The 20252-nt window shown below is 34.2% G+C and overlaps 1 protein-coding gene across 1 annotated transcript in view; it reads right to left on the minus strand.

Moving 5' to 3' along the window:
* The window catches only part of SEMA3D (semaphorin 3D), a 188297-nt gene that overhangs the window by 26704 nt on the left and 141341 nt on the right, over window positions 1-20252 (minus strand). Inside the window, exons 9-12 of the mRNA XM_023639099.2 lie at window positions 16900-17014; window positions 15642-15711; window positions 13279-13423; window positions 1991-2213 (exon numbers count right to left, since the gene is read on the minus strand). Of these exons, the coding sequence (XP_023494867.1) occupies window positions 1991-2213; window positions 13279-13423; window positions 15642-15711; window positions 16900-17014 (553 nt within the window). The remainder of the gene's footprint in view (window positions 1-1990; window positions 2214-13278; window positions 13424-15641; window positions 15712-16899; window positions 17015-20252) is intronic.

The following is a 20252-nucleotide window of genomic DNA, read 5'->3' on the forward strand; positions in this document are numbered from 1 at the left end:
AAAAAGTTCTCTCTTAATGTAAGAAATATTTATTCAGTACTTATTGTATCAATTCACCATGAAAGGCAAGATACATGTATTTTTAATAATGTTAACAAATGGAAGAGAAATCATTGACACTGTCTACATGGGGGAAATTATAGCTCATTCATCAAATAAATTTTACTTACAGAAACATTAATGGGCTAGAAATTGAAATTTTGTTTAAGATTATTGTAGTTCAATTTAAAAGACTATAACAAGTCTATATATTTAATAATATAAACCCAAAATTGACATTTAAAAAAGATGCCTTAAATACAGGATCTGACATTGCAGTCCTACAAAGTGTCTTTAGAGAAATACATTCAAAAGAACATTTTAGAAAAAGAAAAAAATCCCATTTGGAAATTAACTTATAGAAAATAGATGCTTTTAAACTTCTGAACACTGGGGTTGGGGTATATTAACATGTGTAGGAATGATCCTGTTTACACAAAATAGTTGGGATTATTTAACTCTGTATTTAAATAACTCTAGGATTTTTGGAAAATATTAAATATATATTTTCCAAATGTCATAATAGAATATCTATCCTTATAATTTTCTCTGTAAAAGTTAGGTAATACCACCTAGTGGCTGAATGGCATTGATGACACTTAAATGTTGAAGATCTAGGAATGAGCTTTGGGTGGGCAGTGCAAATTAAGCGGCAAAATCATTAGAATTAGTGAAAAACTACTTTAAGTTTTGATGCTTCAATAGTAATCTCTGTAGTCTTGAAAGCATCACTTATTTTACTGGGCCTTGGTATTGCCATCTGCAACATAATCAGGCTTGACCACTGGTGTTCTTGAAAGCCCCTGAGTCTGTCACACACACACACACTTCCTAATAAACCTAACTTTTTAAAAACCAATATATTTAAAAATAAAATTATTCTAAAATTGTTTTGTAGTCCTGAAAACCTATTTTGATAAAAAAGTCCACCTTTTGGAAACCCATTAATTTCTATTTCTTTATGCAATGCTTGATCCATTAAATTAGATAACATTGTCTAGGATGCAGTGCTTTTGTTTTAATGACACGTTATCTTTACTGCCATTAGAATTCACATGACATTATTAGATAATACTTTATTTTATTTTTTGGTGAGAGAGATTGGCCCTGAGGCTAACATCTGTGCCAATCTTCCTCTATTTTGTATGTGGGATGCTGCCATAGCATGGTTTGATGAGTGGTGTGTAGGTCTGCATCTGGGACCCGAACCTGTGAACCCCAGGTCCCCAAAGCAGAGCATGCAAACTTAATCACTATGCTACTGGGCCAGCCCCCAATAATACTTTATTTTTATTTTTTGAGACGCAACAAATAAGCAATATTTCTTTTTCTAGAAAAAATATGTTTTAACCATTTTATAATTACTGAATTGGCAGACAAAATAATAAACAAATAGAAGAAGCTCTAATAATGAAAGTGATACTGGATCTACAAAATTCAAGGAGGGGAAAAATAATCGCTGAGAAGCTTCTACTTAAAGATTTTTACAAAGCAGCGATTAACTCTTTTGAAAAGCTATCTTAAGTCAACTAAGTTAGCGAATCTCCAAATTGGGTAATGGGATCCTTTGAGGTAGGGCTTATCAAATATCTCTGTGGAGAGAGGGAAAGGTGAAGTTTGAAAATAAAGAAACATTGCTTTGTCCTACTTGTTTAATTTTAGTCCTTAATCTTTCAACAAATATGTATTGAGCACCTAATCTATAGCAGGAACATTGCAGTCATAATATACAAATATATTTTGAAAGCTCAAATAACAGTAACAAAGGCTGGGAGATATTTATGATTGTCAATTAAAAGCACATGTTATGAAATTTTAAGAAATACTAACTAGGTATTATCTAATAATTATTCATTTTGATTTTGACCAATAAATTTTTTGAAGGTTTTGTTTTCTTTGTCTAATAATGAAAAATTCCTTTGAAAGAAAACATAAGCTGGTTTTAGCGTACCTGTTCCAAGAAACATTACATCATACTGGCCATCTTCTGCAACGACATGATCCACCACAATCTGTGTCAGTCTATAATCCACATTGATTCGCTTGAATGTTGGTCCTCCCGCAACTGGATATACTGACTTATACATCACAGGGTGCCGCTTTATGAAACTGATGACATCATCTGGAAAATCTCGTGTGGATTTAATCAGCGGGTCATAGGTTTTACTTGGACACTGAAAAGAAATGAGGAGAGGAGTAAAGCATTGTTCATGCACTTGAGAAATTTACATTTACTTCTAATAAAGGTTTTAAATCTTATCACTGATAATATTAAAGGAATGGTCAACAGGATCAATATGGAATCATATGTACTTGTAAATAAATGAAGTTTACTTCAAATATATTTAAATCTAGTTTTCTCTCTCAAAACTATTCTAAATTATTACAATGGAATACTATTCAGCCATAAAAAAGAAGGAAATCTTGCCATTTGTGATAACATAGATAGACCTTGAGGGCATTATGCTAAGGGAAATAAATCAGACAGACAAAGACTGTATGATCTCACTTATATGTGGAATCTGAAAAAACAAACAAACAGCAAACAAAAACCAAGCTTACAGATACAGAGAACAGGCTGGTAGTTACCAGAGGTGGGAGTGGAGGAGTAGGTAAAATGCGTGAAGGGGGTCAAAAGGTACAAACTTTTAATATATTTTCTAATACTGTATGGTATATTTGAAAGTTGCTAAGAAAGTAGATCTTAAAAGCTCTCATTACACCATAAGAAAAAAAAATTTGTAACTGGATGTTAACAGACTTGTGATGATCATTTCACAACATATACAAATATAGAATCATTATGTTGTACACCTGAAGCTAATATAAGGTTATATGTCAATTACACCTCAATACAAAAATTAATTCTGCACATATTTTAAGTCTTTTGTCAATGCCCTCTTGGGATGCTCTTTCCAGCTGCATTGGCACAAGTGAAATTTATCATTTCAATCCCAAGACAATGTCTTTCCTTCCAAGAAGGCTGACCTCAGAAAACAGATCATAAAACACCCATGCTAGATATTTCCACTGTCTTTCGAACAGTTCTCTTCTAAAATTAACCAGATTTCAAGACAATGTTTTCACTTGCTGGCATGTGGAATGGCTAATGGTCATCAAAGAGAAACTTGTGAAACAAATTATCCTTACTTATTAAAGTTTCTCAATGCTTCTTCAAAAAAAATTCTAAATTATATCTATTTATCTGTATTTTCTAAAGTTTTCAAGGAGAGCTCTTTTCTTATGAAGATTATTGTTTCTTATGAAGATACATGAAATGAGTTGAAATAATTATGAAGAAAGTGATCTATAAACATGGGAATATAAAAGAAGCCACTATTTTCAACTCCCTTTAATCAATTTAAGATTTCAGTTTTAAATTAAAACCATGATTATTAAAAATAAAATGGAACAAATCAACACATAAAAATTACTGTAAAAGAGCTTTAATAGCTGGACATCATAAATATCTAGTTTTCTTATAACTGATGTTAAAATTATACCATGAATAATTCAAAAGCTCTTCCCTTGAAGGATCTGTGGAGAAACCCTCAAGGGATTTTTCTCTTCTAAAATTGTCTCATGTGCCTTTTAGTGCTCACTAATTCAATAGTTAGCATACCCTGCCCCCTGGTGGTAAAAGGAAAAAGTTCAAACTAGTACAAATCCAATGAAATTGATGTGACTACCAAGAGAACATGAGTAAAGAGGGAATTACTTTATAATCTGACTTTTTTTCAGTAAATATCTCCCCTCCCACATACTAAATCTATTTTATGATTTCAATATACTGTAATTTAGAAAGTTACCTCAGAAAGAAGAATTCTGTTATCACATTTCAATTTTTAATGAGCTAATACATACTTTTGGAATGGAAAATTTTGGCTATATGAGGCAGGCATAGAGAAGAAAATGACTTACATTAAGGAAAGTTTGTAAAAAGCGTGCTGCTTTTGTCCTATTTTAGTTTTTACACAAATTGGAATTATAAGCTCCATTGATTTGAGTCATTTTTATGAGGCATTAATTAGAATCTTGCCAAGGTTCCAAGGCATTAGGAACTAATCCATTAGGAACTAGATCATTAGGAACTAGATCCTCAGGGAACTAATGGCAGTGGAACTAAAGACACTAGGGTGATCACAACATATGACCCTGACTTTAAATTTAATAGCAATAAAATCATAATGGCTCATAAATTAGAAGAAATATCAAAGGAGTTATGCTAAAAAAATCTGCTAATGATTTTCTATAAATAATTTGAGACTATCTTTGTCTTTCACAAAAATCTTGCATGCGTGATCTTAAGAAACTGATCTTTTCTTGATATCTATTTACTTGTCCCAGGTTTACACCAAAGAGGTTAGAAATGTCCTAGAATATTAGTCATTTGGTAATCACTTAGCATATTCTTAACTGGATGTTGGTCTCAAGATCTAAATCTGTATCTTCAGTCATTGTTTCTAGTACTTAGCTTTCAGCCAAGTGGAATCTGTCAACTCAATAACGGAAGGAACCCTATATTAAATACATTAAGCTGCGACTCAAAATGGATATGAAGCTCAAATGATACAAAGCTCTTGCCCAATTACAGGCTGCATGTTTGAGGCTCAGTCAAAGCCATTCATAGGGGTATTGTTTATAATGTCTGCAGCACAATCTGGTTGTTCTATCATTAAAATCAAAGCAAAAACAAGACTTTGCCTGCATTACATTTTTGAAGCAGCCCTGCAACTTAAGGAAAAAGATCTCTTTTGACCTTGCAGCTGTAGTCACGCAGTAGCCAAAATTTCAAAAGAAATATCATGACATTTGAGCCACAGTTTTTGATTTCAAACTTTCAAATTATAAGAAATTTTAATGTGAAAAAGTATAGGTGAATGAAGAAATGAACATTTAGCAAAGAAACAAATATGACAATTTTTCTCATTGCTCACCCGTGACAAAAAAATTTAAGTGTAATAAAATCTAAGAAAAAAGGAAGGGAAGGAAAACCTGGTTTCTATTGACTATTATAAAATGATCTTTGAAAATGTATTTTTTCTTGTGGCAGCTTTTCCTCATGGCATGCTGCCAGTGTTTGGATAATATCTTTATCCTCTGGGTGGCTGTGTGTGATCTCTCAGGTCTGTGGCTCCACTATGATTTCACAAATGCAAGTGATTTGGTAGTTAGTCCCTGAGGTTTAAAACAGCACAATTTGAACCAAGTATTGTTATTTCTGTACATTAGAACCAAGTGGAATTTTTCCTTTGATATCATATAGCTAGCAGAGTAGCACACAGATCTAAAAATAACTTGAGACACCAAGCAATGTACGTAGGTAAGAGTAAAGGAGGAAAGAAAAATTCTATAATGGAGAAAGAGAAAGTGTGGGAAAATGCTACATCTAAAGCAAATGAACATATTCAATTATTTTTCTTCAAAAAATCCTAGAAAATTTCCTATTGCAGCTATATACCCCAGATGTTAAAAATCTACTGACCTTTTCTCTGTAGGTATGCACTTTTAATTTCTACCTGTTAATACAGTCTCTCTGACTACACTGTAGAGGGCCATTTATTTCTGCCACCAGCGTCTAACATTTGCCTGACTTCCACATATTAGCTCCAATGACTATAGGAAACAAATCAGGAACTTAACTGCGTCTCCACCTACTGTTTTGAAAAACTCTAAGACAGCTTAAAATTTAAGAAGAAAAAAAGAAAGAAAGCGATTACCAAAACTTTAAAATGTCAGTATCTTGCTGGAAACAATACCAGCATAAGGGCAGAAGAGAAAGGAGACCTGCCTAGGCAAATCCTGAGATGAAAGGGTGAACCCAATCCTGGTTCAGCGCCTATCTCCCATGGCCGGCTGCCACAGCTGGCTAGGTGTGATCGTGTTATGCTTGGCAGATCTGCATGTTTGTACAGGGCCTTTGGTGGTGCAGTGGGAAGCAATGGATAAGAGGAGAAAAATGGTTTTTATCCAATGAGAGAACTTTGCCCCTTGGCAAGGCACCAGACAGCTGTTAAAAGTTTTCTCCCCCTGCTGCTTCACGCTACTTTCTACAGGTTGCAGTTTCCTTTTAAAACAAATCAGAGGAATGACTAATGTGAGGGAAGACATGACACAAGGAAAGATTGAACCAGGCTTTCATTTTCAGCAAGCTGGGAAAAATAAACTAAATGTGTAAAGGAAGCCTGTTTTTTATTTATAAGGTAAAAAATGTAATAGGTGCCATCCTATCCCCCTGCTTATTAAGTCAGTTTATAACAGATATGGACCCTATATTCAATATGAGAGGTAACATATATAGAGGTAAATTCCCCTCTCTCTCCTTTTTAAGATCCCCTTTCTCTTAGAGGAATTTCTATACTAGCAAAAGGAAAACACTACTGAACATAGTAAGTAGCCTGGGATTTGGAGAATCTCATTTTAAAAGTGAATGTTGGCCCTAGCAAAAAGAAAGCTGAAAGCCAGTTGAAAAGATAAATTTATGTTAGGAATCAGTTGCCTCTCACCATTTCAGAGAAACACAGCCTATATACAGTTAAAGGAAAATGATCATGATGCTCTGTCATACACCTTCAGTGTAATCAGATTTAGGATCTTGGAGTCAGGAGGCCCAGATTCTAGTCCTGCCTCTGCTTCTCCCTTCTAGAATCAAAAACCTAAAAGAAATAGAATTAAAGGTATCCTCAGTAATTTAAAGATGTGACAAAGTAACAGTGTGTTATCCAACAAGTGGAAGGCCATGCAGTGAGCAACGTTGGGAAGAAAATAAAATTGTGAATTTAATGATAGAGAGGCATCTATGAGATAGTGATGCATAAGAGCGCAGAGTTTTCCACAGATTTTAAATTAATTAAGAAAGCTTTACTTAAAACAAAACCAAACCAACAACAACAACAAAATGTTAGCCATATTCCTCAGGTGCATAAATGAGAAGACAGTGTGAGACACTGTGAGAGAATTCCTCCACTATTCTCCAGTCCCATTTGGTAAGATTATCACAGTACAACACTATACAAATCAAAAGGAAGTTTAGGAAACTTTTTTGAATTTCAGATTTTTCTTTTTGCAAACCTATTTTTGAAGTCAACCTTAAAACATCTCTTTCACAATATAATCAAGACAATTCTTACTTAATGGGGCCAGCCTAGGCAAACCCAGATCTAATTTAAGAGATTAATGAAGACATACAATTCTAAGAATCATCTGCTCTGTCAAAAAAACGCATGCAGGAGAATGTCATTGCTCAAGCCAAATATTTTAGGTGGATCAGGGAGAGAAAACAGGGTCCCCAAAGAGTGTGGGACCTCGTGGAGTCCAAGGTGAAAGCTGGAATTTCTCAGCAATCATTCTAGTTCTCAGTAAAGTACCATTACATCTACCTAGTCTACTACATAGACAGAGTTATTGACATTACGTAGTATTATCTATGATACAATCTCTCCAAGATTTGCTTTTTTGAAGCAAAATCATAAGTCAATCTCAGTGAAGGCAGTGACACTTTGATACGTTAGAGTAAAAAGGGCCTTTTAGAACAGGTGCACATGTGAGGACCCAGAGCTGGTCTATGGTAGCATAATTGGAAGATGAAGTCTCTAGTGGACCTGGAACCAAAAGAACTTTATGATCTTTCAATGTCTTTTACACAGTTAGAAAGTTTAACAACTTGCTGGGACATAAATAAGGACTGTTAGACGCATCCACAACCACATCCATAGTTTGGGGGATTTCCTCTTGTAGCAGAGAAGATGGACAATAAGGGCCTTTACGCAAAGGGGGGAAACAGGGAGGGTACACGGTGGGACTTCTTGTTTAGACGAAGATTTGAAATGTTACAGAAAGGGAGAGATTTCATTATTATACATTTAGTGGTAGTTGAAAAATCACTTTAACACTGGTTTGTACTGGATCAGTTAAATTAAATAGCCAATTGACTAATATAAGGATTTGGCTTCAGCAAAAGGATTTAAAATTTTTCTAAAGATCTGAATTCCTAAAATAGAATTGGAGAGGGGAGACGTTTATTCAGGGATTATTTGAGATTTAATAATTTTTAGCCAAGTTTTTACAGGACATTTTAATATTTTTCTTCTTTTTCTCACTAAAAGGACAAGGGCATATTATCTATGCTCAGAAATAAAACATGGAGAGGCAATAAATAGGAAGAAGGAGGTTAGCTTAGTGGTTTTGATATTTCATGTGTCTTAAGAGCAAACAAAGAAAACTAACAAGAAAAAGAATTGGAAAGTTAGAACTGAAAATGAGCATTTCTTCAACGTGTCCAGCATCAGGTAGTGTTAAGAGGCAGAGCTGCGGTGAGAAGTCTAGTCCTTAGTATTCAGTCAAGGATGGTTTTTACCATGTCATGGTGTTCCTTGAAACAAGGCTTTGTTTCAAATATTTGAACCCAGAAATTCACAGGAATCCTCGCAATCACTATACACATTACCTATTTTTAGTATCTATATACAAAGAAAGAACATATTTTACTCGTGTTTAAGCTATTAATGGGAATTACAATGTGTTTATCATTCACCAGTGTACACTTAGTAAAATCATGTTATTAAATTAAAAGAGAGTATCCATAGCTACCTCTTTTTGTTCGATACCAAAAAAAAATGGAGCCTTAGTTGGGAAATGCCTGTGTAGGTTTTGATCTTTAAAAGTAAAGCTAAAACATTTAATAGAAAAAGCAGTAACTATTTGGAGGAAAACTGAATTTAAAAATGAATTGTTATTTTTACAAAATTAGAGGTTTAGAAACTGTCAAAAACTGTTGCAAAGTGATTCAAGAATAGTGAAACATTTCTTAAATATTTGAACTTCAAAAATAAGTACTTTCCACATTTTGGTTACTGTGAATGGTGCCACAATGAACATGGGAGTGCTAATCTCTGTTCAAGATCCTGATTTCAATTTTTTGGGATAAATACCCAGAAGTGGGATTGGTGGATCTTATGGTACGTATAATAAGGTTTCAAAACTTCATTAATATTTGTACAGACAACAGATCAATCTCTGGAGAAACAAAATTCTACCAAGTTATTTGTTTTTATCTCTTTCAGGATAGAAAGGCATGGAGGATAACGGCATTTGATTTGGAGTTATGTCAATCTAAGTTTCATCCCGGTCTGTCTCCCCACTTCACTAATTCTGAGAACAGGAGCATGCACGTATCCTCAGTCGGCTTTTTCTTATCTATAAAATTATGATAATAATATCTACATTACTATGTTGTTGCAAGGAAGTACTGAGATAACAAATAAATGCTTACGCCTGTGTTTGGATCATAAAGCCTGTTCAATATGGTTTTGAAATTTCTGAACTGGTGGTTCACTGGAGGTTCTGAACTGGAGGTTTGTAGAAAATAAGAAGACTCATAACTTCACTTAAACAAAAATTACTGAAATTAGGTTGCTTAAAAAAATTAGATGAGAGAGAATGTCAGGAGATTATGTAAAAATAAATGCAGTTAATGTTAGATAGGCATTTAGCAGTACATCAATCAGGTACATTTAGAGAATATGTGAATATCAGAGAATATTAAAGAGTAAAGGAGAGAAGACTGGTCAGAAAACTCCACCATCCCTCTTCCCTCTGCTGTGTTTGGCAATATGACATTGGGGAAGTTATTTAATTATTCTGGGCATTGGCTTCCTCCTCTGCAAAATGAGGCTGAATTATGTGGTCTCTATCATCCATTGGGTTCACAGATTATCAAATTTTACAAGTATAGTTATTCAATACACTGTGAAGTATAATTGCAATAATTTTATGAATACAGAGTTATTTAAAACAGCAAAGTTAGTTTATAAAAAGCATATTTGTGTAACAGATTCTCATATCAGATAATGATGTTCCTAACTTCAACATCAGCCCTCCAAATATGAAATATAATGTGGAAAATCCAACTAATAGCATTATTTGCAAATAAAAAGTAAGATACCATTTTTAAAAAACTAAGAAAGTAATGAAGCCAAAAGCTTACACATTTATGTATGATTTTACAGATATTTTCAAATTTGGTCATAGAGATTTCAAAGAGACTATAAAAGTACCTAGTTACTGGAAACAACTGATACCCCTTGGCTACTGTAGCTTTCTAGCTCAATGCTCCCCCAAACCTTTCAGGAGCAGTGGTCACCACTCTTTTTACACAGGACCAACTGGAAGAGTTTGGTCAATAAAAAATAGTTTAAAAATACCTTCATATTATTATTTCACATAAATAAATTCTTTAGACCGGCTTATATCGTTGCTCCCCATTTAAAATCAGCATAGACATATCTGAGCTTAGTTCAGAAGAAGAAGAAGAAAGAACCACACTTTTAACATAAACTATAAAGCAAAATAAATAACCTCTGACAGCAACCAGTATAATTTCTTTCCTCTCTCTAAGTTCCATAAAAAGGACATAATCTACCTGTTCAAAGAGAGTATTCTGATGGAATCTTTCTGAGGGAGATTTTGCCTTTCTGTCTCTGTTACCAACAGTGGCCTGAGAATGGGCTATGGATAAAAGATTAGGCGTAATTCTCAAAGCTCAGCTTAAAATGTGAATGTGTTAACACATTTTTAAAAAGCATAGGAATTCTATGAGAAATACTGATATTTAGAAAGGATAAAGGAATAACTCGGTTAAATGGCATTTATTTATGCCTGATAATATTCTTCCTTTTCTAAATTGTTAAATAGAAAAAAGTTAACTATTTCTTTAGTAGTCTGGATACAGCCTATTCCCTAGATAATTCTGAACTCTTCAAGAAAATACCTATGTGTAAACTTTTGAGTCCTCAGCAGCAAAGACTGGTGCTTCTTTTCTCATTGATGAAACACCCTCATCACTGACACATATGCTTTACTATCTGGTGAGAGGGAGGGTCACTTATTCACATTTCAGAGAAGTGTCTGTGTCCTTAGGAGAGTCAGGAGCATGAGAGTCAGAGCATGTGAGTTCTCTTTAAGCCTCATATGGCCTTCACAGTTCGTTCAGGCAGGAGAAGGGAAGCAATGACAATAGCCACCTCTGCAGCACCTCTAACCTACCCTATAATTGGAAAGTAATGTAATCTGGAAGCATAAGCATGTGATCATTTTGATAATTAATTTCAATTTCTTAGCATTATAAGAATCAACTGCTATATATGTATGAATTCAAATAATTTTCTGCAATTAATGTGTACGGTTTCAGTCCCAAATTCTTTCTCCTATAACATCCAGATGTTAGAGATGTTTTTTAAAAATGGCCTGAATGGTCAGTCTTTCTTTTTTAAAACAAACTCATACAGAAACAGCTCAGAATGTGATAGTCTGTGATACTTAACCCCAGAATCCTAATATGGTAAAATTTCCCCAGCTAGAGCTCCCTCTGAATTTTAACCATCCTCCTCCTCAAAAAAACAATCCAAATATATGTCTGTATACACATATATATGTGTATGTATGGGATGTACACTCAATAAAAGTTCTTCTGGGGCCGGCCTGGTGGCGCAGTGGTTAATCTGGGGCCGGCCTGGTGGCGCAGTGGTTAAGTGCGCACATTCCGCTTTGGAGGCCCGGGGGTCACCAGTTTGGATCCCAGGTGCAGACATGGCGCTGCTTGTCATGCCATGCTGTGGCAGGCATCCCACATATAAAGTAGAGGAAGACGGGCACGGATGTTAGCTCAGGGCCAGTCTTCCTCAGAGAAGGGAGGAGGATTGGCAGCAGTTAGCTCAGGGCTACACTTCCTCAAAAAAAAAGAAAAAAAGATCTTCCATGGAAGGGGAAAAGAAATATAATTTAATAGAAAAAGGTTTTAATATAGTATCATAATACAAGGACTAAGAGCTTGGACTCAGCCATCAGAGTGTCTGGGTTTAAAACTCAGCTGCACCACTCACTAGCTTTGTAGCCTTGGGCAAGTTACTGCACCTATCTGTGTCTGAGATTGCTCATCTGCAAAATGGCATTAATAGTAACAGCACTTGCTTCAGAGAGTCACTATGAAAATTAAAAACTGTAAAGCCTTTAGAAGGGTACCTGCATACCCTAAAAGTCCCTACACCCCATGTTACTGGTAAAAAAATAAAATAAAATAAGTAAGTATAGCTTTGATGTTCAATAAAATAAAAAAGTGAATCCTGAAAATCATATTATTTGCAAAAAAAAAATTATTTCCACAAAAGTTGTGATTACCTTATAATCAGTCCAGAAAATATCACCGAAACATACTTGTATTGAGGAATTACAAAAGGGAAAATGGACATGGCTGTAAAATGTGTTTCCCAAATTTAATCAGGTTATATAACAGAAGGATGAAAAGTGCATTCAGAAAGCCTGGCTACCAGCAGTTTCCCCTTTAAGAAGGAACATATGAAAAGACAAAATTCAGTAGAATTACACAGGTTAACTCAACAATTTTTTTCAGAGATTTTGATGATTAGTTTAGATCTCTTTGTAGAAATATTCATAATGATTTTACATGAAAAATATTAAAGAAAATTCTCCTTTTATATTAGGTCAATTAACCAACCTTAAAATATTTAAATAAACTGTTTTAATCATGTCAACAAAACAAAACAAAAGCCTCCATTTACATTGCACATATGGATTATAAACTGCAGGTTTTCTTTTTTAAACAGATACATAAACTCTAAAATACATCTCTTACTTGTTCCATCTGTGCTTTAAACATAATTTATACTATCTGAATAGAATTTTGGACTCAGGGTTCTCTAGGTCTTTTCCCCGTCTAAAATATGCATATTACTCTAAGGTGCAACATAATAAAAAAGATAAATGCATAACAAGAAAGGAGATAATTTAAATGAACCATTATAACTGATGTAGTCCTTTCAAAGTAGAAGTGGAAACTAGAAGACTCCAGCTATAAGCAGAGCTGTATGTGCAGATTAAACACTTATTTGGCACTTCCATCTAACTTGGAATATTCATCATCCTATACAATAAATCATTTTGATGATTCTGTAGACTTATGGAGGATAAGCACTACATTCTCAGCATAGTGTGCTCCTTACGATGTAGTGCTTTGTTTCCTGTAGTACTTAAGATTGTTACTCAGAAGAAAAATGTTAAGTTCTGAAAAGGATGGAAATGCGAATATTTCACTGTAAATAAATAATAGCTATTTTAAAAACCACAGTACATGTTGCTGTGGTGAATAGCATAGTTTATTATAATAGAATTAGGAATAGAGTATGAGTGTAAGCAAATAATTTGATTATTAAGTTGGATACATACTGTGCCAGGTCGGGGATAAGGAATTCTTCCATCATACTGCACCCAACGATGGTCTGCACTTTCTTTATGAGCATATGGACCATTAAAAACTGCTCTGATGTCAGCCATGCTATATACACAAACCGCAGAGCCTTTGAAGATGGAGCTGAAAGAAAGCAACATGATTCAATCATTCACTGGTTCATTCAATGGACATTTATTAAGCGCACACTATAACCAGGTGCTGTGGACAAATAGATTCAGCATATTCTATTTGATAGGTGCTGCAGACAAAATGTATGTATGTCTCAAGGAGCTTACAGCCAAGTAATCCTGAATAAAGTGTGATAGCAGTTACATCACAGGTGATTATAGTAATAAGCTTCAAGCATGCAGATAGGCACCCAATACAGGCTGTCAAGTTTTCAGGGAGTAGGTGGTGTCTAACTTGACACAATGGATAAAATGGAATTACCTAGAAAAATTGGAGGGGAGAAAGGAATATGCAGGAAAGAGTATTATATTTATCCACATGCTCTTGAATTTTATTTTAAGTTATTCTGGCATAATGCCTTCTAATGAACTTACAAAATAAGTTACATTATTACTTCCTTTTTTAAAAAAGGAATAATTTAGATATATAAATAATAAATATCTTATTTATCTGTTATCTTAAAGTGGGTGAACGTCCATAAATCCATAAATACTGGCTATTAATAATTTCCTCATATAATTTTTATTAATTTAAATTTTTGCTCCTTCCTGAGTTTCTGAGTTTATGTATGTAGCTTATCTGATGCTTAAAATTAATCATAATTACGCAGGATTGGAGTATACATAATGAAGAGGCAGAAAGCTCCATGGGAATTCTACAAATTTTTGTAAACTAATGATGAAAATTGTTAGTCATCAGATGTTTCATTTTTGTTTTATTTCTGGAAATTAAAAGACATTTTATCTGAGTCTAAAACTTTCAGTGATTCCTGTTCTTAAAGACAAGAGCGTTCTTTATGATCTAAAAGACACAGCATCTCAGCACTACATAAATGACCTCAGGCTTCTCTAGCATGAGTAACTCAATAATTAATATTCTTGGAAAGACACTAATGGGAAACACCAAGAGCTGAGAGTAAACAGGCAGCTGGGAGAAAACTAACTGCTAAGAAGGAAAGTGATGTTCCCATAAAAATCACATGATCTTCTTATGATATTCAAAAGGAATGATGCATCATACTTAATGGCATTGCTATTATTGCAGATTAATTACATCGTCTCATTGGACAAAAGATGTGACATGCATCCCGGCATTCCCTGAGTCTTCAGGACGGCATGAAAAATGAAATGATAAAATACAACAAGAACAAAGAGCTGACTTGTAACTTCACACTCTGGGTAGGCTGAAACTTGGTAGAGAAAAGAACTATCTTGGGGCTACATTTCCCTGGCACATATCTATGCCTTGTGTGTGGAACACACAGTGCCTTCAAAGAAAGCTCTGTGAATGGAAAGATGCCAAGAGAACCAGGGCTGAGATACTTAACTGGAGTAACCACAGGCACTTACTCTTCTCACACCTCTTTAGTTCAGATCTAAATTAGAAGAAAAATGGAGTCCAAAATAGCAACTTCTTAGGGTATCTTCTTTAGTCTCATATTTAAGTATTTACATTCTATATCTTATAATTAATCAAATAGTATTTTGTTTTCTGATATATTCTGAACCAATAGTAGATTTGCGTTTACACATAAGGTATTGCAAACTAAATCAGGGTAATGCTACAGAAAAAAAATTGTAATTTACCTACAAAATATCTTAATAATTTATTCAAAAGGAGGCAGTAAGATCATTTCTCTAATACCAATATTACTGCCAATTCCTCCAATACTAATATCAATATATATTGATAAACATTGATAGAAGAGTTGTGGAAAAAGTGAAAAGTATTTCAAAGAATGTATTGTAGGCAGTAATACATAACAAGAATAAAGGCACACTTTGAACACAGTCAAATGTAAGTTACTGAACTAAATAAAATTAAGACAGTAGGGCCCATATGTTGTTTGAGACAGCTTCCTAGATGCCAAGACAACATTTACGGAAGTCATAGAGTGTCAGGAACAAGTATGGAGCAGTATTATATAGAAAGAAGACAAGAATACAGGGGTAGAAATTAGGAAAGCATCTTTAGGTCTAGTCCAATTTTTACTATGAATAGGCTCCTCTTCTTTGGTCAAAGTCTTCTTTGGGCAAATTTCTTTTGCCTAGATTAGCAGAGCAGTGAAATAGTGATAATAACAGTGACACTCCCATCTTTGTAGGATAATGGGGAAGCATAAATAAGATAGCATATGACGACATTTTACAAGCATCTTTTTTTAACTTACCTGGTTGTGGTAAAGACGCCATATACTACAGGATTTCTTTCATCTCTTGTGGGCAGTAAGTAAATATCTTCTATTAATGGGAAAAAAATAATGATTCTCTATAGTTTTATTTTTCAGTATTATACGTTTGCTTTTTCTTTAATAAAGTGATATTTCTGAGACTCTAAACAATATATAAAATTAATATAGTGAAAGTCATTACATTATGACATCAGAAACTAAAGGTAAAAGACTGGCTCTCACTAGCTACGTGACATTGAGTTGGACATTTAACCTCTTAGGTGTTTACTTCAATCACCTAGAAGTGGGATGGTTCGGTTGATAATCTCCATGACTCTTTCCAATTAGGAGTATGTAATTTCACATAAAAAAGAAACTAAAAACACAGGTTATTTTTACCCTCCAGTGTAAAAAAGTCTTGTCCTATAATTGCGTCAACTTATTAGTAATTCAATTACCTATTTGATAACAATTTGAAAATAACTACACAAGTTAATTACTTGTACAGTATTACTTGTGAGGTATTGGTACTAAAGTATGTGTAAATAATATTCTTTAAGAGATTATTTAAGATGTGAGCATACTTATACACAACATGAGAGATCATCGGTGAATACTGAATGTATACTTTAACACTGTGAAATACAATACTGACGAAATCATCAATGATATAACCATTTTTACACAGCCAACAAAAACAAGTTCAAGAAGATAAAAGCTAATGATGTTAATTAACTTTTTATACAATCAAAAAAATCCTTCTGGAATTAGCTTTGAGGGGAGTAAACAGGGAAAATAAAGGATAAAAAGTCTGTCTAATGCTTCTCTGGAAAGCACTTTTTATTAACAAGCTGGAGTGACATAGTTCACCAAATCTCCCGCGCTCTCCAGCAGAGGGCGTTGCAGAATAAGGAACCCAAGTTCTTGCTACCTACAGATGGGCTCATTTTAAAGTGAAAGACTGCATGGAGAACGGACGGACACTGTAATCCCAGAGCTGTATGTTTCTGTCTCTTGCTGTAGCTTTGTTTCCCTCATAACTTTCAAGGCTCTTACAAAGAGAGGAATTGCTTCATTACAATGTGCACCCACACCTAGAGGACCTCCATGTTCTTTGCGTGTGCAAACTTAGTGAGAACCACTCCTGCAAGCTGACTGTGCTATATAATTAGGCATTTGGGGCTAAAATAAAATAAATGCTGGATTACTTCATTAGGCAGTAAGACTTTTTTTAAGAAAAAAGAAACACGTGACTTACGAAGCTCATCAAAATGAGTGTCTGCCCCATCACTTCCAGGAATTGAGCAAATCAATCTGGCCTTAAGAAAAGTTGTCCATTTGTTTATCAGGCTGCGCTGTCCTCCTACATCATTCTGAAAAAGAGGAAAAAAATAAAGATACAGATTTACAAACATGCGTCTATCACCAACTAAAACTATTTACAAAGGCAGAAAGCTACATATTTAAGTCCTCGAACTTTCGAATGAGGGAAAAGACAGTTTTGTCCCTCAACATTAAAGACTCTTCTCATGGTTAAATGAATGCAGTGTAACCAACATAGCTCTAATGAATGAGCAGATGCATGCAAAGCCACAGTAAGTAAGGCAGGCTTAGAATCAACTCCCATCTCTGCCAATTTTTATTCCGTGACCTACAAAACACGGTTTAATTCTCCAAGTCTCTGTTTTCTCAACAATAAAACATGATTACTGCCTTGAAATATGATTGTTCTGATGATTAAATAGAAAAATGTATATAAGGATGCTCACATGTTTAAAGTGCTTAGCAAAGGCCAGGCAATTTCTGTTCAATAAATGCTAGCACTGACTTGTATATTATGCATACGATTTGGGTCAATTTTTGCATCCTTTAGAATACTCCTTGGTACAGACTTAAACATAGCCCTTTTCCCAAATTTAGTGCCCTACTAATTAAACACCAAGGCAACATAAACATACAGACAATAACATTCATATAAGAGCAATCTTGTTTTAAATACTAACTGATGTTTTTCCATACTTTATTTTCCTCTGAAATCTTTCATTAAAAATGTTCTTTAGACATTTAGCAAAACATAAGCATTTAAATCAATTAAATGGAATAAACAGGGTTATGATGTTCAATAATTCAACACAAAAAGATGTATTTTTTCTTTTTTTAAGAAAGATTAGCTCTGAGCTAACATCTGCCACCAATCCTCCTTTTTTTTGCTGAGGAAGACTGCCCCTGAGCTAACACCTGTGCCCATCTTCCCCTACTTTATATGTGGGACACCTGACACAGCATGGCTTGACAAGCAGTGCGTAGGTCTGCACCCAGGATCCGAACCAGTAAACTCAAGGCCACCGAAGTAGAATGTGCGAACTTAACCACTGTGCCACCGGGCCAGCCCCTATATGTTTTATTTTTAATTTAACATGTCCCTGTGAACACTAAATTAATATGATTTTTTTGTTTGACTCAACTAGATCTGCTATGTTTATAATAAAGTGAGACTGTTTCATGGTATAAATATATCAAGTATTCAACTTTGCCTTTCAAAAATGATTTTTGGAGCCACTATTTGCATTAATGCATTTACATTTAAATATAAATTCTCCAAAAAGCTTTATCTTTCATGCAGTCTATCTTCTGTAAATAAAAAGTTCACCATCAAATTTCAAGTCTGAATATCTAGGAACAGTCTTCTCTGTGTTCTTTTTATCTCTGAAAATGAAATTAAATTAGAGAAGAGCATCAAAATGACTACTCCAAACGAGAGAATTCAAAGCCATATAAATAGTTGCTATTCCTGAGGAAAGAAGGAGAAGGAAAAAAGAGAAGAGAGAGAGTTCCCTTTTAGTATTAACATGGGTAACATGAAAATACAAATTCTCAGATGGCTCTTGGATTTGTGGGAGAACTGAGAAGGTAAGTAAAGTCCTTCAGACTGAGCCCAGAGACCACAGCTACCTTTACAGTCTTAGCACCTAACACCAAGGGCGCACTGTGACACCCAGAATGAATTGTGTTTCACATCCCTCTCTGCTAAACAACAAAATAATTTTCACTAATAGCTCTATGTAAATAAACAATAATTATTACTTTCTTTAGTTGTTCTTTGGGTTTATAACAAATAATTTTAAAAGAATAATACTCTTGAAATTTAAAGATATTCCAATTCAATAAAATATTTCACATATGAACTAAAATTTGCACTTGAACAAAATATCACACCTCACAGTTGCACTATGGCTCACTGGTTTTTTTAATTGAGATAACATTGTTTTATAACTTTATATAGATTTCAGATGTCCATCATTATAATTCAAATTCTGTATACATTACATCTTGTTCACGACCAAAAGTATAGTTTCCATCTGTCACCATACAAATAATCCCCTTTACTCATTTTGCCCTGTCCCCATCCCCTTGGTCTCTGGTAAACACCAATCTATTCTCTATATCTATATGTGTGTTTGCTTCTTTATTTTCCACATATGAGTGAAATCATACAGTATTTGTCTTTCTCCATCTGACTTATTTCACTTAGCATAATACTCTCAAGGTCCATCCAAGCTGTTGCAAATGGTAAGATTTCATCTTTTTTATGGTTGAGCAGTATTCCATTGTTTATCTAAATACTACATCTTCTTTATCCATTCATCCATCGATGGGCACTTAGGTTGTTTCCATGTGTTGGCAATGTAAATAATGCTGCAATGTACATAGGGGTGCATATATCTTTTTAAATTAGTGTTCTCATATTCTTTGGATAAATACTCAGAAGTGGAATAGCTGGATCATATAGCAGTTCTATTCTTAATTTTTTGAGGAATCTCCATACTGTTTTCCATAGTGGCTGCAGCAATTCACATTCCCACCATGGTGTAGGGGTTTCCTTTTTTCCCACATCCTTTCACTGTTTTAAATTTTAAATGATTCCAAGTCATTCATTACTCTTGAAATACGTGTGTAGCTGATTTTCATGTGTGTTGGGGGCTGACTATACATAACTGTGTATATATACATACAAATAATAGAAACACGGTGGTAACCACACCAATTGTTTGGAACTTGGACAAACAAAAGACTTTGCTGGCAGTAGTATCTTATCACTGATACTATTTAGAATTGCTGACACATTGTGAGAATAAAAAGCATAACATCTAGTTGATTTTCTAATAGTTTTTAATTATCACCAGAAAATATGCTCCTTTATTCCTTTTTTCCTTTTACCCAGTTTTTACTCCAGATATGTCATTAGCACCCTGCTTGTCAGATATTTAATAAAAACATGCTTAATAATTAAGGAATAACTAAAAATACAAGATAAAGTTGATTCAAGTCTTTAGAAAAGTATAGATAAATGCCAAGGAATTTGAGTCTCCTCTGAAATTTCTTTGTAGTAAGAAAATGAGGACAGGCGTCACCAAAGAGCTAGATTTCATACTGTCTTTACAATAACAGGTGGGTTCAGACATGTAGAGATGGGTTCAGGAAATAGTATAGATGCTCGTAACTAGGGGAAAAGGACAACAGGTGGGACAATTCAGATCATGTATGGAGAACCAGGACAAATTTGGTTTAGATGAAGACTGGGATAAATTGAAATAGTGGAGGAAAATGTTA

Source organism: Equus caballus, chromosome 4 (genome assembly GCF_041296265.1).
Source record: "Equus caballus isolate H_3958 breed thoroughbred chromosome 4, TB-T2T, whole genome shotgun sequence".
NCBI lineage: Eukaryota > Metazoa > Chordata > Mammalia > Perissodactyla > Equidae > Equus > Equus caballus.